The sequence below is a fragment of the Erpetoichthys calabaricus genome, chromosome 12 (genome assembly GCF_900747795.2).
Source record: "Erpetoichthys calabaricus chromosome 12, fErpCal1.3, whole genome shotgun sequence".
Classification (NCBI taxonomy): domain Eukaryota; kingdom Metazoa; phylum Chordata; class Cladistia; order Polypteriformes; family Polypteridae; genus Erpetoichthys; species Erpetoichthys calabaricus.
Window position 1 is genome coordinate 84,121,956 of NC_041405.2, and position 24,921 is coordinate 84,146,876.

The following is a 24,921-nucleotide window of genomic DNA, read 5'->3' on the forward strand; positions in this document are numbered from 1 at the left end:
ACACAGGATTACCAGAATCTGAAGACCTTAGTTAAGACAAATCTCTTGAATAAACCCTCTTTTCTGAATTGGTGGTGGTAACCTCTAGGATGCCCACTTGTTTTTTTTTTTTAAATAAAAGTGAAGTTCTTCATGTACACATTTGGATGGATGCTTTTTTTTTTTCCCTTTGTCTCTGCAGCTTGCTTGTAAAGCGAACACCTAGGAGTGTTGGTTACAGACCTGATTGTGAGTTTTTTTTTTTATGTTGCTGTAATGTAATTTCTCTTGATATTTAAAATGCATTAAGTAGAAATATATTCAATATTTTTTTTTTTTTAGAATTGCTATCACGTTTTTGCTAAGTGAAATTTATTATCTAGCTCTTAAGTGATTCATTGGACAGAAATAAAAAACATGAGGCACCACACAAGGACAATAATAGATGTACAAGTCTTGTTCTTGAGAAATATTTAGGATGCCTATGTGTTATCTTTAAAATAAATTAGCCTGCTGTCCATTTTGACCTTGGTTTCTGTGTCACCAAAGAGGATTAGGGAAAGCTGCACATTGTAACTGAGGCTACTAAAGTGTGGTGCCTTAGACTGCTCCATACCAGGCTAAAGATGAAGCTTAGCAGAGTGTTATGGATTAAGAGTTCCTGAAATTCCCTTTTAAATGAGAAACAAAACCTCAGAGCAAGGTTCCTTTTTTTTTCTTCCAATGTGGCTGAATTCTTATTTAAATTTATATTGCATGTTTATTACAAAGTGGTAAACCACTATATACAGTGGGGCAAAAAAGTATTTAGTCAGCCACCAATTGTGCAAGTTCTCCCACTTAAAAAGATGAGAGAGGCCTGTAATTTTCATCATAGGTATACCTCAACTATGAGAGACAAAATGAGAAATAAAATCCAGAAAATCACAATGTCTGATTTTTAAAGAATTTATTTGCAAATTATGGTGGAAAATAAGTATTTGGTCACCTACAAACAAGCAAGATTTCTGGCTCACACAGACCTGTAACTTCTTCTGTAAGAGGCTCCTCTGTCCTCCACTCATTACCTGTATTAATGGCACCTGTTTGAACTCGTTATCAATATAAAAGACACCTGTCCACAACCTCAAACAGTCACACTTCAAACTCCACTATGGCCAAGACCAAAGAGCTGTCAAAGGACACCAGAAACAAAATTGTAGACCTGCACCAGGCTGGGAAGACTGAATCTGCAATAGGTAAGCAGCTTGGTGTGAAGAAATCAACTGTGGGAGCAATTATTAGAAAATGGAAGACATACAAGACCACTGATAATCTCCCTCGATCTGGGGCTACACGCAAAATCTCACCCCATGGGGTCAAAATGATCACAAGAACGGTGAGCAAAAATCCCAGAACCACACGGGGGGACCTAGTGAATGACCTGCAGAGAGCTGGGACCAAAGTAACAAAGGCTGCCATCAGTAACACACTACGCCGCCAGGGACTCAAATCCTGCAGTGCCAATCGTGTCCCCCTGCTTAAGCCAGTACATGTGCAGGCCCGTCTGAAGTTTGCTAAAGAGTATTTGGATGATCCAGAAGAGGATTGGGAGAGTGTCATATGAAAAAAACTACTCATCGTGTTTGGAGGAGAAAGAATGCTGAGTTGCATCCAAAGAACACCATACCTACTGTAAAGCATGGGGGTGGAAACATCATGCTTTGGGGCTGTTTTTCTGCAAAGGGAGCAGGACGAATGATCCGTGTAAAGGAAAGAATGAATGGGGCCATGTATCGTCAGATTTTGAGTGAAAACCTCCTTCCATCAGCAAGGGCATTGAAGATGAAACGTGGCTGGGTCTTTCAGCATGACAATGATCCCAAACACACCGCCCGGGTAACGAAGGAGTGGCTTCGTAAGAAGCATTTCATGGTCATGGAGTGGCCTAGCCAGTCTCCAGATCTCAACCCCATAGAAAATCTTTGTGAAGACTTACAGAAAACGTTTGACCTCTGTCATTGCCAACAAAGGGTATATAACAAAGTATTGAGATGAACTTTTGTTATTGACCAAATACTTTTTTTCCACCATAATTTGCAAATACATTCTTCAAAAATCAGACAATGTGATTTTCTGGATTTTTTTTTCTCATTTTGTCTCTCATAGTTGAGGTATACCTATGATGAAAATTACAGGCTTCTCTCATCTTTATAAGTGGGAGAACTTGCACAATTGGTGGCTGACTAAATACTTTTTTGCCCCACTGTAACCTAAACTATCTTTTGGAAATGAGTTACAATTAAGTAATTTCATGTTACTGTCTTTTGTCAGAGATTTTTATATACAAGTTACTGGTGCCGTGTAATCCATGTGTCAAGTCATCCAGTAGTATGCTCGCAACATCCTGAACGTGTGTTCTTACTGAATTGTACACCTGCCTCCTGTTGTTGCATTTATATTCATACCGTCTGCTATTTTGCATAGTCTGAAACTGCATGATTGAACTTACCTTCTGTGTGTTGAAGCATCTTGGATTCCACAAGTTTAAGGCATTCTCTTCCTGATAATGTGTTCACTTTTTCATGTAACTTTTAACCTTTAGTTGTACACATCTCTCAGTGAACTTTGCACTGTTGATATCACATGATGCACAATGTTAGCCAATGAAAAAGATGTTACTGGACTGACCAATGAATGACTAGTGTAGCTGATCATCGCTCGGTGTTACTGCATCCAAGACACTGCCACTACACTGTATTTTGAAAAGAAAACTGAAAGGACCACATGGAAGTCACTGTTTGGCTTTTATTGAGAAGGAGGTCTGAATAGGATGATACAGAAAAATAAACACATCATCACCCTCCCATCTTTTTTTATTCCTGCACTCTCCAGCCAGGCTTAGAAGAAGAAGTTATATAAAATTAAATTTTACAAATATAGTGCTTAAAATGTCTGTTACTATGAATAAGTCAAGTGAGCTGAAGATGAAATGATCACTAAAAAGCATAAAGTTAAAGGTGACACATCTCTTTACATTTTTATTTCCATCATTCAGCGGTAAAATAAAAATACCAAAAATTTAAAAGTGTCTTACACAAAAGTTTGGGCACCCAAAATGGTCAGTACTTAGTAAGACCCCCTTTGGCAAGTGTCACAGCTTATAAACACTTTTTGTAGCCAGCTAAGAGTTTTTCATTTGTTATCTTGGGGTATTTTCACCCATTCATCCTTGCAAGGATCTCTTTTGAGATCTATCCAAATTTTCAATGATGTTTAGGTAAGCAGACTGTGAGGACCATGGCAAGACCATCAGCTTGCAGCTCTTGAGGTATTCCATTGCAGATTTTGAGGTGTGCTGTGGATCATATACTTGTTGTAGGACCCATACTCTTTTTCTTTTTTTTTTTTTTTTTTTTATAACTTCAACTTTGTTACAGATAGTGTGATGTTTGCTTTCAGAATTTCATCCATCCATTTTCCAACCCGCTGAATCCGAACACAGGGTCACAGGGGTCTGCTGGAGCCAATCCCAGCCAACACAGGGCACAAGGCAGGGAACCAATCCCGGGCAGGGTGCCAACCCACCGCAGGACACACACAAACACACCCACACACCAAGCACACACTAGGGCCAATTTAGAATCGCCAATCCACCTAACCTGCATGTCTTTGGACTGTGGGAGGAAACCAGAGCGCCCGGAGGAAACCCACGCAGACACGGGGAGAACATGCAAACTCCACGCAGGGAGGACCCAGGAAGTGAACCCGGGCCCCCAGATCTCCCAACTGCGAGGCAGCAGCGCTACCCACTGCGCCACCGTGCCGCCCCCAGAATTTGCTTATATTCATTTGAATCCATTCTTCCTTCTACCAATGACGTGTTTCCTGTGCCCCTGGCTGCAATGTAAGCCCAAAGCTGATCGATCCACCCACATGTGTTTAATAGTTGGAGAGGTGTTCTTTTCCTGGAATTCAGCACCCTTTTTTCTCTAAACATACCTTTGCACATTGTGGCCAAAAAGTTCTGTTTTGACTTCATCAGTCCACAGGACTTGTTTCCAAAATGCATCAGGTTTGTTTAGGTGTTCTTTTGCCAACTTCAAGCACTGAATTTTGTGGCTGAGATGCAGGAAAGGTTTTCTTCTGCCGACTGTATCATGAAAGTCATATTTGTTCAGGTGTCACTGCATAGTAGACCAGTGCACCACCACCCCAAAGTCTGCTAACTCTTCCTGAAAGTCTTTTGCAGTCAAACCAGGAGTTTTCATTTGCCATTCTAGCAATCCAATGAGCAGTTCTTTCAGAATGTTTTCTTGGTCTTTCAGACCTCAAATTGACCTCCACCGTTTTTGTTAACTGCCATTTCTTATTAACATTACGAACTAAGGAAACCGCTACTTGAAAACTTTGCTATCTTCTTGTAGCCTTCTCCTACTTTGTAACCATCAATTATTTTATTTTTCAGAGTGCTAGGCAGCTGCTTAGAGGAGCCCATGGCTACTGACTGTTGGGACAAGGGTTGAGGAATCTGAGAACTTATACTGCGTTGCAATCTGCATCACCTGGGGTTTTCTAACGATGACTGTGAACAAGCCATAGCCCTGACGAGCTAATGAAGGTCTGAGGCTTTGGTAAAAGTTATCTGAGACCTCAAATGTTTTGGGGTGGCCCAAACATTTGCATGGTGCTCCTTTCCTTTTTCCTTCTACAAAACAAAAACACACTAAGATTGCATAAAATGTTGAAATGTGTCATCTTTAACTTTTAAGCCTTTTGACAATAAGTTAAATCTTCTCATGTAACTATTCACAGTAACAGACATTTTAAACAAGAGTGGGCAAACGTTTGCATGCCACTATAAAACATATTTACATCAAATGTAATCTATGTATATATTATCGAAGAAGCCAACCTAAATAGTATAATAAAGAACAATTAAAACACATCCTCAGCATCCCGTCATATATATCCCTGCTGCACTCACAGGTCATAGTAAAGAAAAAGAGGGAACAAATTACATGTCATAAAGAATAATAATTATAATAAATAAAGGCAGGTTTTCAGTTGAAATGTATGGTCGCCTTATGAGTGTGTTCTGCTCAGACTTACTTAGGTGGCATGTCTCCTGCATCCAAACACCCTTTCTGTTCCACAGTTGCTTTTAAACCTACATTTAACTTTTTATGGTTAAAAAAATTCTAGATTTACTTAATGTTTTTGGAGTATATGTTAAAGCAGGGCAATCTTTCACAGGGCCATCTGATCTGTCTTGTTTTTTTTAATAAGTTCAAGTCAAATTTAGGGCAGGATTATTGGGCTCTTGATTCCGCTTAAGTAAGGTATATTTAAAAATGTGTGTATCACTGATAACTCTGTTTCTGGCAGCCTAATAAAAATTACTTCAAAGTTGGTCATTACTCAAAAGGTAACACCTTATTTTCTGTTGGTATGCAGTAATGATGTGGATTAAAGTTTTAAATAAATGTCCCTTTTAAATGGTTTCAAAATATGCCAACTGGTTTCTTTTCATTTCAGTTGTAGGATTTGAAATACCAGATAAATTTGTTGTAGGATACGCTTTGGATTACAATGAGTATTTCCGAGATCTCAATGTGAGTAGTGTGTTTGTTTTTTTTTCTCCCCCCATCTCCATATATGCACATCTTAAAATGTTTTTGGAAGAAGTAAACTTGAATGGCCTCCGTGATATTCACAGGTGAAAATAAACTATTGAGAGGTCATGATAAATTCAAATTTTGCTTTGGAAGCACGTTGGTCATCTAATATCTTAGAAAGAATATATTGTGTGTCAAGACATTAAGCATTTATTTTTAATAACTGGCAATATTTGAAAAAATTCCTGAAACCAAACAACCATGCTTTGTTTTGGGACATTGTACTTTCAACAAACCCTGATGATGGTCCTCAAATAATTACACTGTGAGGATAATTATTATTGGAAAAAAAAAAACTTCTGTAGCTAAATGTAATCTTAACTTTCCAAATGCATGTTTAATTAGTCACTAAACTGGAAGCATGTTTACATCTCTATACTGTATTTATAGTATAATTTTATGGGTTATAAATATTCATTTGTTAAACACTTTGATGTGGATAAGTGGTATCACCTTCTGTTTAAAATCCGTGCATGGGTGAAAAAATGTAATTTTTATGTATTTTTTTTTTTTGTCTTTTGCAGCATATCTGTGTAATTAGTGAAAAAGGAAAGGACAAATACAAAGTGTCAAAATCTGAAGATTGACCAAAATCAGTCTGCAATTAATTTAAACTTTTATATATGTGACCCACTTAAACTGTTAGTTTTCAATTATGTTTTCGCATGGGATAGACACCCAAACACTGCTGCATTTATATATGCAGTACATTCAGCTTTTAAAAAGATATCATGCATATTGGAATGCATGCTTGTGGCACATTTCAGGGAGTGGGAGGGTGAAAATGGAGGCTTAAAGTTGTCATTTTTTAAATCTAGTAAAGAGTTTTAGAGGTTTGAAAATATCATTCCTTCTGTCCTGAAATTGCTAGTAGTATGAATTGGACATTGTATGATATATATAGTGATTGTAAAATATTTACCTGTATAAATTGCCTTGTTGGGCTGTTTTTTTCAGCCTAGCTAAAGCCAAATATACACACAATTACAAAGATTGGAAGGAAACAATACTGATGGTCTAGTTTAAAAAAAGATTACTGCAACATATAGCCACTGTGTGGTACTAATGTTATGGGCAATTGGAATATGCAGTGAAATGGCTATCTCTGTGGTGTTAACAGTCGAGGCATAGTGAGAAAAATACAGCTGGTCTTTACCATCTCCATTTATTAGGGCCTTAATTTGTTTTAAATTGCTTATATATGTATTTATTTTTTATGACATTAGTTGTTTAAAAAAGTCACTGGGGGTCCAGGACTTTTGTTTTTGAGAATGTTCTTCTGGGCTAAACTATTTAAAAATACAATAAAATATTTTATTTGTAAGAAAATTAATTCCTTTTCTCGCACATTCCTTGAAATGAGGGAATGAGTCTGTGTGTGTGTGTGTGTGTGTGTGTGTGTGTGTGTCTGTGTGTTATGTGATTTGCTTAAAATACCTAAACAGTGAAGCTCACGCTTCTTAATCATCGCTACTGGTCCATCTAACACACCTTCACATGAGACAGAAAGTGTTACAAGTCTCTAGAAATGGCCAGTGATGAACTTCCTTGTAACATGAGAAGTGAAACCATTAAAATGGGCTCAGTCTGTCTTTAAACGGACTCTTTTATGCTTCCAAGAAGAGTGTTTGTCTGTAGATTAGACTTCACACCAAGGGAGAGCTAAGCAAGCACAGACTTCTTTAATCTGAGAATGAAGAACTATATTTGTTGAGAATGTTTGGGCCTGAGAGAGTGCAATTCTGAGGTCTGTTGAATGACTTTTGAGTACTTTCCTTAAAATGCGAAATAAATGGAGAGAAAGTAGCACACATAAGAAAATACTGTTTAAAGCAAAATGTTCCTAATTTTGTTAAATTTTATCATGGCACCAGTATATTATTGACTTATTTATTTGATTTCATGGATGTTTGGGTTTTTTTTTGTCAAAATGGTTCCTTGTTCAGTTTTAAAATTCTGTTGTCTTAGTATGTCGCCCGTTACTTTAGCACAAGGCCTTAGCCAATAAACAGGTGAGGCAGTGTGTGATTTCTTTCTAGGTAATGTCTGAAGTGACTCTCCATCTGTTTAATTGTTTGGAGTTCAGCCAGCTCATATGGACTTGCTGTGTCTGTGTGGATATAATAAGTTGTATATACACAGATGGACAACCTAAAATCAGAAGCTGATAAACTTGGAATTAAAAGGAAAAGTTCATAGTTTGCTCTTAACATTATGTAATCAACATACAGTATATGGTAATATACTAATGAATGTTTTCATACTTTTATAAAGAGAATGTTTTCATGATAGTATGAAAATTATCAGAGAATTATAATAGTTAAAACTGCTGCTATCCAAACAGAGTAGAAAGTTTGGTTTCTAGTTCATGATGTAAATTAGTTTTTATTCTTATTTTGTGGAATAGGATGTACTGAGCTTTATTGTTTAGCCTTTAACATCTTGGCAGCACATGTGGACTTAAACTTTAATTTATGTAAAAAGCTCAGAATTATATAGTTGCAGTGTAAATTTTTTTATTTTTTTTTGTGCTACATTTTTGAAGGCAACTTTACAATTTGTTTTTTGCTTTCTTAATGATTAAATGCTGATTAAAGAGTGCCCATTTGATGTGAGTAGCTCAAAGTGGTGGGTTTGATTTTTTTAAATAAAATATTATGACTAGCTGTGTAAGCCCATGCTGTAAAAACCCAGCAGTCTTAGAAACTACTGAAATCGTCAGAAAAAAAATTGAAATGTAGAGACGTCTGGTAACTGAAAGGAACTACTCTGGGCATCTCTCTCTGAGGAGGATTTGTTTTGGAGACGCGCTCACCTCACATGTGTATTAGCAGCAGGAGGAAAAGTAAAAGGGATATCGTTTTGCCGATATGCTCGCCTCTCTTGCTTATCGCCCTTACCTCGACTCCACCACTCACTTCTGGGTTGGACAGACACATTCCCACACGTAGACTTTTATATATAAGATAAGCACTTATATTTACCCAGAGAGGAGTAATTTGTAAAATACATTTGAAAGGTTGTAATGTTTTACTTTCACAGATTTTCTTTCTGGTGCGCCCTTGACATCTCTTCATGCCAGGACACATAGTAGGATCTACCTAAGAGATTGGACTCAAATCACCTGAGGGTAGTCCCAGTGATGCCAAGGTCAGAAGAGGGTAACAAGGAGCATCTGGTGGCTGACCATGTCAAAGGCAGAGGACAGATTTAGCAGGATGAGCACAAATGACATATTGGTAACTCTGGCTTGCTGTATCATGGCGAAAACGGCGAGTAAAGTTGTCTTGATATAGTGGCCTTTTTTTTGAATCCTGGCTGATGAGGATCAAGCAGTCTGTTCTCTAGAAGAAAGGAAGAGATTTGGTTAGAGACCGAATGTTACAATGTTTTGGAATAGAACAGGGAGGAGAGACAGTTTGTCTGTAATTACCTACTTTAAGATGGGTCGAAAGTTGACGTTAGGAGAGAAGTTATAAGGACCTGTGGGCCAAGTTTGAGACCACTTCTGAAAAAGGTGTCCATTAGATATATTCTATTTTTGAACCATCGGCTAAACAAATTGATGGGAATAAGCAGTGTATTTTAACATTATGTTGAATTCAGAGATGCAAATAAACAAACATGGTATGGAGAATTAAAGGAATTATCCAAATACAAAACCAAAAGTTAAGAAGAGGTATGTCTCAGCTAAGTAAACTAACCAGTGTGTACATGCTTGTTAGAAGATGTGAAATGGAAGCTTTTGGGGACTTTGTTATTTAACTTGTACCTTACTATTGGCCTAAAATAACTTCAGGCTGACAGAAGTGCAAGTCGGCCAAAGGAAAAAGACAGTTCTCTGATTATTATTATTTATTTTTTTATTAATGTCACTTACTTAAAAAAAGGAAAATGGTGGTGGTGGGGGGGGGGGGGTTTTGGGGGGGGGACCTTAAGAACTCACAGATCCATACAAATTCAAATTCCAAAAACTTCTTAGTGTACAAGGGGGTATTTGAAAACACTGCTGCAGGGATTGTAACTACAGAACTATGAAATATGACCACCCAACTGCAGCATTTGGATCTCTACATTTGCATTTAACTTCTGTATGTTGAGTGCCATTTTTTGAGTGTACATTTATGAATAACTTTACCTGTATATTTTGCAGAAGCCATACTCCAGGGCTTGCTTTTCAATATTAAGATGTAGCTCTCGGGCAGAGCTTTTAGCTGTAGAGTCCCCAGACTTTGGCAGGACCTACCAGTCAATCCAGGAATGTCTTGACCTCCACACAAAGAGCCCTGATCTGCTGTTGGTGACAGTGATAGTTTATGTCCCTTCTACTGTGACTGCTTGTTGTTAAGTCTTCTCCATTTTCTTTTCATAAGTGCTGTGGAGGCCTATGGTGCTGTCGTTGTCGGTCTTTTGATTAGACGGTCAGTTCTTCATATTCTATTAGAATTGTAACCGCCACTTACTGCATGAGGTTACGGTCTCCTTATTCTAGTTATAGTGAATTGAAGATGCTCTACATAATGATGAAATAGCATCTCTTAGAATTTAACCATGATTAGTGGATTTACACAAATTATAAAAATTGTACAGCTTTTTTTTTTAAACTTGTTAATGCATTTTGTTAACAATATTAACTACCATTACGTGAAAATGCACGTCTACAGCTATTGCACCGCTCCAAGCATTTAAGCCCTTTCTAATTTTTCAGATGTCGCCGGCTGTTCCACTTTATATTTTATAACACAACCACACACTCAAAAAGATTTGTCAGTACATAATTAAAATCCACCATTTGCAAAAGTATTCAGCCGCCATGCATTAATACTTGGGGTCATCCATTTGTCTCAGTAACCTATTGGGGGTGCTTGGAACGTAATAAGAATGGAAATAAAAGTGGAATGAATGGGTATGGAAAGCAAAGTAATGAATTCAATATTGGTGGAGCGTAAATCTTCCTTTTGAGCATCTTGTTTGTTTTCCACAGCTGGTGTTTTTATTTTTAACGTCAATATTGGCACAAGCCATGTCTTGTATTCTGCGTGGTCCCGAAACTCAGTCATCTGGAATTGTCGTTAAACGCCGTCTCTCTGCGTGGTGCTACTTCACCATAACACCAAGGATTACGAATATCAAAAATAAAAATGTACTGTTCTGTATCCAGTTTCCTCTGTTCCAGTGACATCAGGTGATTAAAGGGTTCAATGTGCTTATTTAAACTTGAGTGCTTTCCCAGGCCATGGAAAGCAGACGATCATTCAGAAGTAAACCCGAGGCTACAGCTGAGGATGGCGGTTGTGTTTTTGGCGCAGTGGTCAGTGCTGGATGCTGTCTGTGGGGGTCTGCTTGTTCTCTCCATGTCTCTCGGTTTTCTTCCCACGTAGTAATTGCTCTGGCATGAATGAGTGTGACCTGCTATGGAGGGGCACCTCTGCCGCAGCTGGTCTCCACCTCACACCCAGTGCTATTGGGGTAGGCATCAGGACACTGCTGTTAACAAGTAGATCCGTGTTTTTTTTGATGTCTCACCAAAGCTCAGGTTTTATGAAGTTAAAAGAATTAACCTGCTATTCTGAAATTGGGAAAGAACATGAAGTATGCTATTTATTAAAACCTTGCTAGCAAGCCTCAAGTTTAAAGTTGGTTTTAAATTGCTAATTTCTTTTAATAACATCGCCATCGTTTGCATACACATCTTGCAGGACAATGCTGGCTTTGCCGTTTTTCTTTCTTCGTTACAGCACATTTAGTGTTCCTTGGATGCCAGTTCCTTGGCGTGGTTCAGCCACTCAGGTCCTCAACAATGAGGATCTTACCAGCTGGATCACCCTGGGGTAATCCCACCACATTCATGACTCCATGAGCTACCATGCATTCGACACAAAGTCAAACCAGCGGTATGCTCTTGCAGGACAATGCTGGCTTTGCCGTTTTTCTTTCTTTGTTACAGCACATTTAGTGTTCCTTGGATGCCAGTTCCTTGGCGTGGTTCAGCCACTCAGGTCCTCAACAATGAGGATCTTACCAGCTGGATCACCCTGGGGGAATCCCACCACATTCATGACTCCATGAGCTACCACGCATTCGACACAAAGTCAAACCAGCGGTATGCAAGGATTCTCCAAAGAGACAGTACCGAAGTACTCCAGTCTTTGTCTCAAGTAACTGGATAGCGGCCATGTCTCGCAACCATATAGCAAGACAGGAAGCACCAGGACTCTAAAAGACTTGGACCGTCGTCCTTTTGCATAGATATCGGGAGCGCCACACACCCCTTTCCAGTGACCTCATGACCCCCCAAGCTCTCAAAATCAGTCTACTGACTTAATAGGAAGAGTCACCAGAGACATGAATGTCACTGCCAAGGTAAGGACACCTCTCGACAAGGTCGACGCTCTCTCCACAGACAGACACACTGCTGACGGCTGTGCCCAAGAGGTCATTACAGACCTGGATTTTGTTTTTAATCCAGCTACTGACCTTTTGCAAAGTCAAGGAACATGGATCCACTTTCAGCACAGTTACCAGACCCATGGGGACGGAGACAATCGTCATAGCCAGCCTTGTCAGTGCCAGTGGTTGCGTTGAGTCATCCATGACCAGAGGAGTGTCACCTTGTGGGCATCCATCAACCACCAAGCAAAGTCGTGAATAAAATGTCTCCCTCACCAAGACATCACTCACACCGAGACAACAGACAAGGCACCCATCCACTGGTTACATTGCTTTGCGCATTCGCCCTGCTCCCTCGGTAGATATCGATGCCATTTTTGCTCTGTGCTACTCATGCACACGCAGGGATTGGACATCGACTCAACATGTCTTACCATCCCTCCTAACAAAGAGAGTCTACCCATAACGTAAGGGAGAGATTTGTCGACGTTTACAGCGGATTCTCGCCCTCTACCTCTGGATGTCACTGCGCTCAGGGCTCTGTGCTGGCAAACGTCGATATCTGCCCTAAGAGTTGATGTGTCCAATTATTTCTGCTTTCTTAAAATCGGGAGGACTGCGTATGACAAGTGCTGCACTTTCTATTCCATTCACCCCTCGATTTAATGGCACAAGTTCTCAATGGAAGCTGCCAGCCTTTGTTATTAGCATGCTTGGGTAATAACAATCGTCTCGCTGTCCGATTCCCTCCGGACTACCCTGCTTTCTGCATTTGAGCACACCATGCATTTAGGGCAGCTTCAAATAATGAAAGATGGTGAGCTCCAGCTTGTAGAAAGATTAGCACTATGTGCAGCTGATTTAAAAACAAGTTTGTTTTATTTTTAGAACAATAATAGGGTCGATCGGCAGGTCGCCAACTGCAATTCTGTTACAAAATAGGAAAGATCCAGAGAATGTTCCAGAACAACAAACCACCAGCAAGATGTATGCTGATCTGACCAAATCCATACGTTCATGGCAGTCAAGCCTTTGGGTTTAGGTAGATTTTATTATCCCAGAGAGAAATCAACAATAGGCTCCTTTTTAGGGTTCGCCTTATTTTTCATAGACTTTTTACCATCTAATTCTTAAATAACAACCAGTACACACAGCACAACCACTGGGTGAAAAATGAAAATGGGGGAATGTGACCGAGAGAGCTAACTTATCAAACCCATGGAGCTCCTTCAGCGCCACACACTTTACTCAGGACCGGATGTCATTTTGAAACTCACAACATCATAATGGTCTTCCTAAGCTGGTGGCCAGCACTTCAAGACCCCAGCTGTCACTGTCTGTCTCAGCAGTGCTGGACGCTAGACAGGAACCTACATTGGGTTGAATGCCAGTTCAGCATGTGCCTTACTGGAACTCCCTCATACAGGGCCATTATGGGAGGAGGACCCACACAGACAACAGTGAGAAGTTCACAGCCCAACGTTGACACCTGAGGCTGAAAGAAGTATGCCATCATGTCACCCAGTCCATCTTCTGTTGCTTCTAAATAAGTTGGTCAACAACCAAGGGAACAAAGGCAAGTGTCGTCTTCAGTTTTTGGATTTCCTCAATGTTGGTCCTTAAACGGTGTGCCATTTTGGATGTGTCCACAGCTTTGGAGGGCTTGTATTAGGATGTGTGAACTGTAAATTGTGTGTTTGATGAGGTGTGAGCCTTGAATTAACAATGTCTACGCTAATCCATCTTCCATATAAATATATACAGCATTTACCAGGGGGAGTCGAGCTAAAGTTAGGAAATGGGATTTATCAGAAAATAGAATGAACCGTAACAAAACTGATCATGTCATTTCTCAATGGTGTCTCCACCCTTCTCAATGCACCCACCCTACTTCAAAATTGTCTTGTCCTCATAACCACTTGTGCACCGCTTTCTTCATGTCATCATCTGTCTTGAATCGACGACCATCCAGATGTTTCTTTAGTGGTCCAAAAAGGTGGAAATCACACGGTGTCAAATCTGGCGAATAAGGAGGATGTGGCAATACCTCAAACCTCGGTTTCTCCAGACAACACTTGGTGTTCTTAGCAGTGTGTGGACGGGCAGGTGGGCATTGTCTTGCAGCATAAGGACTCCTTGAGACGGCAGTCCCTGCCGCTTGGATCGAAGAGCAGGCTTCACATTGGTCTCCAAAAAGTCACAATAACTTGCACTAGTGACTGCAGTACCCCTCAACAATAACTTGGGTGCACCAGTGGTTGCAAGGACAAAACAAAACCTTTTATTCTGCTGGACTCCCGGCACTTCCAGGCAGGTGGCGCAAGTGCATTGAGAAGGATGGAGACAACATTGAGAAATGACATTATCAGTTTTGTTTGTTCCATTTTCTAACTTTAGCTTGACTCCCCCTCGTAAAATTCGCAGGGCTGTGTCTGTCTTTCTGTCGTACGATTAGGGCGGAATGGTGGCCCTGAGGCTAAAGGGCTGCACTGGCATCTCGAAGGTTGCCGGTTCGAATCCCCGTCACTGCCAAAAGAGATCCTACTCTGCAAGACCCTTAACCTTCAATAGCTGACCCTGCGCTCTGACCCCAAGGGGTATGCGAAAACATACAATTTCTTGTATTAGGAATTTGTTAAAGGCAAAATAAAGAACAAAAAAAAACCCCACTGGGGCTAGAGCCTTAATCTTGGTTTTAATTGAAAGCTTATGATGTGATACACGCTGGTGAAGGTACCATGGAAAACTGCAGAGATAAATGGATGTGGCAGAAAGAACAGCAGCGACATCTCCCGAGTGTGAGACAATTTGCTGAAGCCGATTACGTGATAGGAAGAAGAATGACAGCCTCGGCCACGGACTGCAGTGTTATCAGGGTTTGGCTTTCTTATGAGAAACTGATTGAGAAGGTGAAATGTCAGAAAGAAGGAGAAGTAAAAAAAGAAGAATAGCAGCAACATCTGCAAATTGCAGAATCCGATTTACAAGACAGGAAGAAGAATGACACTCCCGGCCACTGCAATGTTATCGGGGTTTGCATCTTCCTTGTCGCAATTTGATCGAGAAGGTGACATGACTGCTGACACAGTTAGGCAATTCGCAGAAGCCAGTTATGTAAAAGAAGGAAGAAGAATGAGAGCCTCGGCCTGTCAAGGTTTGTGTCTTTTGTTACGGCAAACTGATTGAGGCGAGTACACGATAACAATAACAGCTCCAGGAACCGCTGCCCATCAAGCATATGTGGCACTGCAACTGGCTGGCACTCGTGCCCTACTGGGCCTGGAACCTCAGCCTTTGTGTGGACCAGAGATCTGAGTAAATAAAATGTAGAAAAAGAGAAAAGTTATCAAAATGAACAATACAAGCAGGCCGTTGTGGTGGACCAGAGCCATACGAGGGTTTAGACGCCACTAGTGACCCCTCATTGTTGACTGAGAAGGAAAGGATGAGTCCCAGCTGGGCCCAAAGCAGCCTGGAGGATCAGCCCACCACGTCGAGAATGGCCTTCTTGTTCAACAGCAGTCCCTAAAGCGTTTGGACTTCTTTATTATTTGGCAATCCGTGTACAACTCCCAACAGTTCGACATCACATTTCAAAAGGCGGCAACTAGATTTGTATCACAGCTTAACGTGTCGACTAAGAAGTAAACTGCAATGGTCATACAGGACACCGGACATGCCGGAATTGCCACCTTGCTTCTGCCTTCACCTGAGATGGTTGTGAATGTGTGCTCTTACTTATGGACTTTTCAGAATAGTTTTTGCCAATTTCAGTTTAATTTTGCTTGCGTACATGCATACACAAAACAAAATTAAGTACCTTCTACATTTCTCTCACACTTTGAAGTTCCATTTGAATTTTTCATGTTTAACGTTCTCCCATCTCATCAACTGTGAAGACCGAGCCTTAACACCTCACAATTTTTAGATTTCATTGGTCATTGTCTGCTGTCAGTCATGTTTTTTTTTTAGTATTCGCAGCCAATAGCGAAGCCTCGTCGTGTTTCAACGACTAACCGTGTGGCTGTCAGTCACTGATGTGCCACACACAGCGAGTCAAAGCTTCAGCCAAACTTTAAGGAGAAGGCGCTCCAAATGTACGACGCATTCTCCTGTTAGACCCAGCCGAGTGATTAGGAAAGTGGAGGAGTTACCAAGTGGCTTCAGTCAGTCCATCAAATTAAAAATGACCCTTAGGGCACCTGACTGTTTGTGCTTTACTTCACTTTCCACCTTGGCCCTCACCAGCAGAACTAAAGGCTGGTAGGTGTAGCTCTTTGAAGACGTGCCTCAGACAGTCTGAGGTGTATTTCCTCCTCTTTGGTTTTCTTGTCCAATAATCCCTCAGCAATTACCTGTTGACGGTTTGCTTTTCTGTCGAGTACCCCTCTCTCTGTTGTCCGCCCATTCTTGATCTAATCATACTGGTAAGCTTCTGTCTGGGATTCTGGTGCAAGGCCAAAGTAGTTACTGAGTAGGGGAGGAGCCATAGGGAGGTGGGCGGAGCCTACCCCACAGCTGATGTCCATAACCAACGTCTGCTGTTGTAAGCAATAAATACCCAGCAGTTTTGGCCGCTGGTTGTTCCACTTGCATGTAAAAAATAGGAGTTTGCTTTTTGTTTTCAAATGGAAACTTGTTCAATAATTCATGGACGGCTGCCAGCCGGTAATTTGTTAAGAGAATGGCAGGATAAATTGGAGGAGAAAGTGTGTGTCATCAGGGTGCTGTGGAGGAGTGATTGCTGCAGGCGGGGTGGGGGTGACGAGAGGGGCAAAAACAGAAAATGGCCACACGTGTGGGTCGGACTTCTCCAGCGTGAAGACGCTTTGTAAGCTTCAGAGCCCCGTCTAGCCTGAAATGAAGGTACATTTGCCATAAAATATCATTTTAAGAACTCATGGCAGCAAAGTTTTTGGTTTGTATCTTGTTAGAACTATCAGGCGTCTGCTTTTAATTCATTATCCAAACTGTCTCTTGTTATCTGCCTTATTCTGACCAGGGCTTTCCCTTCAAATACCCGAGTTTATAAAACCGGACAGAGCTTTCCTCAGACTTCCTGTGTCGACAGTCGCCATCCACAGTTACCCATCCGTCACTGAACCGCGAATGAGGCCTGCATGGGGTGCCAGTCCACCATTGGGCACACTTACCCACACCTGCCAGTTAGCTGAACATCGCTGGATCCTGGGAGGACGGGGAACGCTCTGCACTCACACAACTCACCCAAGGACTTGAGCGAAAGACTCTGAGGCAGCAGCAGTGGACATTGAGAAAGACGACTGATATGTGAGCACTCGGGCTAGAATGCTGAATTACTGCCGGCTGGGAGTCGATTAAACACAAATGAACTTCTTAATCTCGTAAATGTATGGAATTAATCGCCATTAACCACATTAAAACATATTTATAAAATGAATACAAAAATCATCAGAAATTGAATGTACGATCAACACAAAGTTATGTAAAAAACAATTAATGGCATAACTTAAAATTAAACAACGACCTGAACTTTCAACAAAAGACTACTTGAGCAAGAACAGCCCGACTCTGAATGCCATCCTAAAAGGCAAGTTGAAAAGAAGGCAAAAAGAAAATGAAGCCAATGCATTAATTCTCAAATTGGCATAGCATATGAGACACAGACGTGTCAAAGTAAAAATTAAATTATTGAAATGGCTGTTGACTTGGGATGCACTGCTGAAGACGGACTTAACTGAAAGAATACGCATCTCTTAAATGGGTACACACTAAAACTTGTGTTAAAACTCTGCAAAATATTGTCCTCCATTGTTCATCACCATCAAACGACTTGAGAATTATACTCTACACAAGTGCACCATGGAAATAACGGTGTAGAGCCCGTGGGTCCTGACCTGAGAGACACGCAGCTCGGGTGGTCAAGACCTGTCTGAGGAGGAGGAGGACTACCTGAAGAAGATGACATAATCACCAGTTTGCAGACACAGCACTAGAGACGACTTTAGCAGCCAGGTGACATGTCGGGGGTCCACCTGCCTGGGTGTGTATTTGCCAACAACTCTCGCAGCGCAGAGGGTCAGTGGAGTGAGACAGAGAGAGGACCGATTGTATGAGCTGCAAAGTGCTCACTAAGTGCTGTGTCTGCGAATGTCAGGCTCTGAGATGCCCCCTTTAACGCCGTGCGACGTGTGCACTTGAGGACTCTGCAGCCTACTGACTACACTTGAGTGTGTACTTTAAGTAAATCTGGAACATTCCACCAGGTGGCAGTGCAAGAAATCATCACAGTGAGAACACGATGTCCATTTTCGCTGTGTTGTGAGTTGAGGGAACAAAGCTGTTTGGATTCAGATACTATTCCAAAGGCACAAATAAATGAATAAAATGGCAACAGCGATACAGAAGATGGTATGTGAGACTTTAATGTATCGCGTCATTCCGATGTGGAATATGCAACACTTGTATTGCCAATGCGAGAAATGAATGAGGAAAAGCACCATTTAGATGTCAGCATTTAGGTTTGAAGATTTGTTTCATTGCATCGAACCATTCATCAAACATTGAAGCACGCAGACTTGTTCTGTTGGAGCTGCATTGCGACTTGCAGTCACGTTGGTAGTAAGCAATGATGCTGATGTGACGTACCAAAACCTGAACACACACGCCACCCATATTTTTACTGCACCTTGTACACTCTTTGCCTTAATTTCTGACGTGTTCAGAAGACGCATCAGAAGAACGGCGGGAGAGCCTGGCAGCCATGATGTGTGCGGGTAAGCGTTCTGAGCATGGAGTATAAACCAGACCTAAGAGAGTTAAAGCTTTTGTTCTTGGTAAAATCCTGGTGTGCCTGGGGAATTTTTGGGATATAAAAAGTGTGCCACCATAGAAAAAATGGTTGGAAAACCCTGGTCTACCTGGCATGCTAAAAAAACCTGCCATCTCGACAGCACACATTACCTGGATGGTTATGTCGAGTTCTTTGCATAAATTACCGAAGATACTGCAAACTGGCATGAGTCGAGATACTTTATGATAGATTATGATAGCATAATGAGTCGAGATAATCATTACATTTCTATTTCGTAGAGTTTTGTCACTAGGGCAGCCAGCTCTGTAGGCTCCCTGGCGAGTTAAATACAGGGGTACTAGAGACTTAGCTTGGTTTTAGTGCCACTCAAAGATAAATTATTTAGCGCTTATGTGACATGACATTGAATCAATCTTTTCACAGAAACATGAAATGGAAAGAAAAAGGGAGAGAAAGAAAGGGAGTACATCTTTACCTTTGCAACTGTTCTCTAGCTTCGCACCAGGACTGCGGTAAACCCCCCTTTCCTCGCACCCCCCCATCTGTGTCAATATGTATAAATGAAGAAGTGCTATGCATCGACATGTGGCGTACCGTTGTGAACAGCATAATACAAAATTTTAAACCTTTAAATGAAAATTTATGAAATGTTTAAAGGTAGTACATAAATGCAGTACTGGATGTGAGGTTAGGGTTATTTGTACTGTGACAGCCGGTCGTGGAGGAACACCAGTACACATTTGAGGAGTTTGAAAGTGAGGAGCTTTTATCAATTTCTTCCCTTTTAGCCACGGCACACGCAATCCGACTCGTTTGACTCTTCTACACCACCCAGTGTTACGGCCCCCCATGCACGCCGCTCTTTGTCTCTCGTTCCCCTCTACTCAGCTCCCACACACCGTGCTGCTCCTTCTCATCCCCACATGGGCCGCCGCTGCACACTGTGCTCCCCTTCTCTCCGTCGACAGCACTAACCCAACAAGCGCACCTTCCAGCCTTTCCTCCAGGACCATCTCCTCCCACTGAGGTGTTTCATGATGTTGTGCACCTCCTACAAGCTTGGTGCTCAGTAGCTGTCCAGCCCCATGGCCCTTTGAGTCCCCAGCCAGACCATTACAGTATGAAAATGCCACCCTGACCAAAGCACTACCTGAGGCGTTTGCCTCATTGCCGGTCCTGGATGTGGCAATATTTTTTTCAACGTGGTAAAAACAGGCCACATTAATCAAAGAAATGAACGGGTTAACTTTCCCAGGCCAAGTTTTAACCAAACAAACTAGATAAACTAAAACGTCTGTGTATGTTCCGAACCCGCGTTTTCAAGCGTCGTTGGCAGCCAGAACATCAAGCAGGTGAGAACAAACGCGTCCATTGCAGGCCTCACAGTGTAGACAGCTGCCACGTGACTCAACACTTTGGGGATCAGACAGCAAACCAGCAGAACGGGGGGGAAAAGCAACCCAGGCAGTGCCCAGGTCAGGATCTGAACCCTTGCGATGTGATGGACTGGCACCCCGTTAGGTGTGGCTGGGTTAGACGGTGGCTCCAGTGACCTTCATCTGGATTAGGTGGTCCAATGAAGGACACAGACAGTCAACACCCCCTTTAATGGAATGAGTCACTTCTGGCATCTAAAGAAATATTTATCTTGTTTTACTAACACAGTCCCCTAAACTCTACGTACAGAATAAGTAATAAACATGCACTGTGTAATTTAGAATATGAAGGATAATTCTGCAGAACAACATTTTGCACAAAAGCACACCTTAGCATTGTTGGCCTTGATTCTTGTTTATGTTTAAATTGAAGCCACATTTTTGGTTGCATTAGAAGGAATATTATAAATAATAAGCAATAAAAATATTCTAAGACACATTTACATGAATGGCTACCACTTTACTTTAGGTAATGAAAAAATGCACCTCTTAGTCGTGAAGTGTTATGAAACAAAGGCGCCTTTTGGACTTACTAACACAAAGCACCGCTCCAGGGATTGCTGCTCTGTCTTAATGTGTGTTTGTGTAGTTTGGATTACTGGGTGTCACATTTCTATGGATTTTCCATTCTGTGTACTAGTATGGACAGTCTTGGTGGGTACAGCCCCAGGAGGCGGGGCCGCCCTGATGTCACCACTCCTCAGCCCTCCCTCTGGCTATTCAAATCTGATGAGAAGGCTCAGGAGTTGGGGATCATTTATGTCATTGTGGAGTCTTGTAAATATTATTTTGTACTTGAATTGCCTTTTTGTAATTATACTCCTGCTGGATCATTCCTCTGGACAGTGTATTGGGACTTGTTTTGCTGCTGAATTGCCATTTAGTCAAGTCCTTTAGTCTTTTTTTGCTGTGTTGTGTATTTTTCAATTTTGTTTGTAAAAAAATCTTGATAAATCAAAGATCCTCAACTACAACTTCATTTTTCATTTACAAGCCAGGGGTTGACGATTATTCTCTCTGCTGTGGGGCTTTTTGACTAAATTGTGGACGTTTTGTTTTGCCAACTCCCTTATTTTGGGGCCTGCTCTGGCTGAAGCCACTAGGTCGTATTTAGGGCCTTGCTGAGTTAAGGTGAGCCTCTTCTGGACAGGTTAGTTAATTTCCTGGCTAGCTTCTTAGCTTAATTTTGGAGGCCTAACACCCACTCTACCTATGTGATGACCCCATTTCAAGTCAGTTACTCATCTCTGTGCAGTGTACCATATTAATAGCCTTTGATCTTAGACGGTAGTGAGACCAGCTATGTCATATGGGTTGGTGACGGTGGCACTGGTCAGAAAGCAGGAGACAGAGCTGGAGGTAGCAGAGTTAAAGATGCTAAGATTTGCACTGGGTGTGACGAGGATGGATAGGATTAGAAATGAGTACATTAGAGGGTCAGTTCAAGTTGAACGGTTGGGAGACAAAGTCAGAGAGGCGAGATTGTGTTGATTTGGACACGTGCAGAGGAGAGATGCTGAGTATATTGGGAGAAGGATGCTAAGGATAGAGCTGCCAGCGAAGAGGAAAAGAGGAAGGCCTAAGCGAAGGTTTATGGATGTGGTGAGAGAGGACATGCAGGTGATGGGTGTAAAAGAGCAAGATGCAGAGGACAGGAAGATATGGAAGAAGATGATCCACTGTGGCAACCCCTAATGGGAGCAGCCAAAAGAAGAAGATTCTGGTAAAATTATTTGTGAATATGAAGGAGTCACAGGACCTATAATGAAGTGTGTAATATTGAGGGAAATGTATCACTTAAGCTGCCTCTGATCATTCCAAAGTGAAGTTATTTTAGTAGGCCACACAACCCAGAGGTGAATACGCACTTTACTGATGATTAGTTAGCTTAACAAAAACCAAAAGAAGCCTTTAAGGTCAAATTACATAGAGATGCATAAGACGCATGCTGGCGGTGCCCGTGAATGATCTTCTGCAGGTCTTTTTTCACACTAAACTGCAAAATCTTGGATTTGATGTGAGACATTTTGTTAAGATTTCAGCTATTTTTTGCCTAAACGTTTTAAAATGGATTTTAAAAATGGGTCCATCTATTTACCAACTTGCTTAAGCAGTTTGGAGCCATCCCACTAGCACTGGGCATCAGAAGATGTTAGAGCCCACTCATATCCTCTCCCATTATCACTCATAGGAAGGCTGAGCAGACGTCTCGTTTTGTTTCTGGGACAGTCCTATTTTTTATGGATTGTATCTCTGAATTTAAGACAGTTTCACATTTTTAATCGACTGGGCCTTTAATGTACATATAAATAAGAGGGTTGACACTCCGACCAAGAACCCCAAACAACCTGGGATCTTCATTAAATCTATATCCCTCATAATAGCGAGTATTGTCACATTTCAATTTAGAGACAGCAATTATCATCTTCTCATTCCACTTCAGTTTTATTTTTAAAAGCTAACTTCGACTGACAATCTCAGAAAATGTCTTTTTATTATTCCTGTATACAGTACTAATTCAAAACTCATGGCAGCATGCACATCTGTTAAATATACAAATTTATAGCAAAACAAGCTGTGTAAAGAAGTTGGTACCACATTTAAAAGTAACTCGTACTGTCAAAATGAACATCCTCCCTAAGCGGTTCTGTCTACTCAAGAGTATGTCTGTATACGTCAAAAAATCTTTAAGAAATTGAGACTCCTTTATAACATCATTTTAACTATTGCTTGAAATGGCCGTGCTTTCAAAAGGTGACTCTACGATGATCTAAAGCAGCATGTAGGAGTGCTTTGGACAAAATCCACCTTCATAAAAGGATTAAGTGACCGCCAGCCAGTTGCTACGTCTCTGTCACTCCAAAGGATGAAAATCACAAACATTGAGTAATAAAATGCATTACATTTGTCATTCCAACAGATGACGCATTACAAACATTATCAAATGGCGTATAACAGAGACATATGCATTACATGGTGTACTGAAAACATTAATGCCGAGATATACGTCAATTACTTAGGTTTCAACCAGTTTTAGACCGGTAACACAGTGAGTTAAATAAATAGACAGAGACGCAAATTTTAAAAAGTACTGTGAAATGCGACAATAAACAAAGAGAAAGATCATTATCTATGAACATAAATATGTCCTCGAATATTTTTATTGCTTATTATTTATAATATTCCTCCAAATACCACCAAAAGTGCAGCTTGAATTTAAAACTGCCACTTCCACTTGTCAAAGCAGAGAGGGCAGGCTCTAGCATGTGCTGTGTTTTAATTGGTGCCTCGTCAGTACACCAGCCTTCAACCTTATGCAATCAAATGCCACATTTACAGCCAACACTAAAGATTTGTAGTTTATGGAGATACAGTGGCCACTTCACACAGGAATTCTGGGCAACTGTTTCTTGCACTCATAGTGCTCTGAGCATGCATATGAGCCACAGGATTCCCAAGCTATGCAAAGCACATGTGGCATTTCTGTGGACGATTCAGCAATTGAAGAACAGCACTCGCTAGTTCTATATACTGTATGCACCAAGCATTCCATACACCTAAAGATCTCTCAGCAATCATTTATCTTGTTTAAATTGGTCAGGCAAGACCAACCAGTGAGCACTGCCATCTACCTCCAGCATCATTACACCACATGACTTGGAAATACTGTACACCAATTTTGGACAAAAATCTTTACCTACTCCTGACACAGCTTTGATGCGTCAGTCACTCCAAATGCATTAACAGCAGTATCTGGTGTACACACGCAAGGCATTAACGTGCATAACGGATAGTGACGATCCATACCACCCTACTTACACACAGACCCTTTGTGCGCAACAGGAAGAATCCCAGCCCACCACCTTCTATAACTCAGTGGGTAAGTGATGTTCTATAGGATTTCAAATTGGAAAAAAAGTCATCTCTTAGAAAAACAGGGTAAGATTTCACTGATATTATTTTATACTCATGATATAAATCAATTCATCATATTTAAAAAAAGTTCTGTTTGTGTCTTCTTTTTCCTCTTTGTCTTTGTTCAGACAGTTGAATTTTGGTCAGTTCAGGTTTTTTTCTCTCCTTTAAGTTCAGTTTGAAGTAAATGGGTGTATCTGGTGGGCTCTGCATGTTCTCTCCCTGTTCACATGGTTTCTTCCCCCAGTCCAAAGACATGCAGGTGAAGTGGACTGCTGATGGTAAATTGGCCCATGTGTGTCTACCCAGTGATGGACTGGCATTCTCGCCCGAGTTTGTTCCTACCCTGCGCCTTATGCCATCTGGGACAGGATCCAAGAACCCAATCATACCCCAGTGACCCTGGCCTGGATTAAGTGGTTTAGAAAGTGACATGACAAAGACTTTTTTCCATTGAGTTTTCATGGGTGTGTGCTCCAAACAGGAGAGGGCTATCACTTCAAATGCTCCAAATGACCAAGACCTTCCTCCCTACTGTGCACCCGAGCAGAGCTCTGACCAAGTTCAGCGACTCTTTCCCAAGAGACATGCAGTTAGAACAGATCAAGCTGTGTTTTACGGTGGTAAATGCTTTGCACTCTCCCACCATAATTAATCCAGTTTTATTCATTTTGCTTGACATCTGACAGCTTTTTCATGTTTATCCATACAGAAGACTATGGAGACTTGAACAAAAAAAGCCCATTAGGGT

General features: G+C 41.2%; 1 protein-coding gene across 1 annotated transcript in view; it reads left to right on the top strand.

Moving 5' to 3' along the window:
* The window catches only part of hprt1 (hypoxanthine phosphoribosyltransferase 1), a 41,865-nt gene extending 34,896 nt beyond the window's left edge, over positions 1 to 6,969 (top strand). Inside the window, exons 7-9 of the mRNA XM_028815773.2 lie at positions 182 to 228; positions 5,497 to 5,573; positions 6,161 to 6,969. Of these exons, the coding sequence (XP_028671606.1) occupies positions 182 to 228; positions 5,497 to 5,573; positions 6,161 to 6,223 (187 nt within the window). The 3' untranslated portion in view covers positions 6,224 to 6,969. The remainder of the gene's footprint in view (positions 1 to 181; positions 229 to 5,496; positions 5,574 to 6,160) is intronic.
* The last annotated feature ends 17,952 nt before the right edge of the window (positions 6,970 to 24,921 follow it).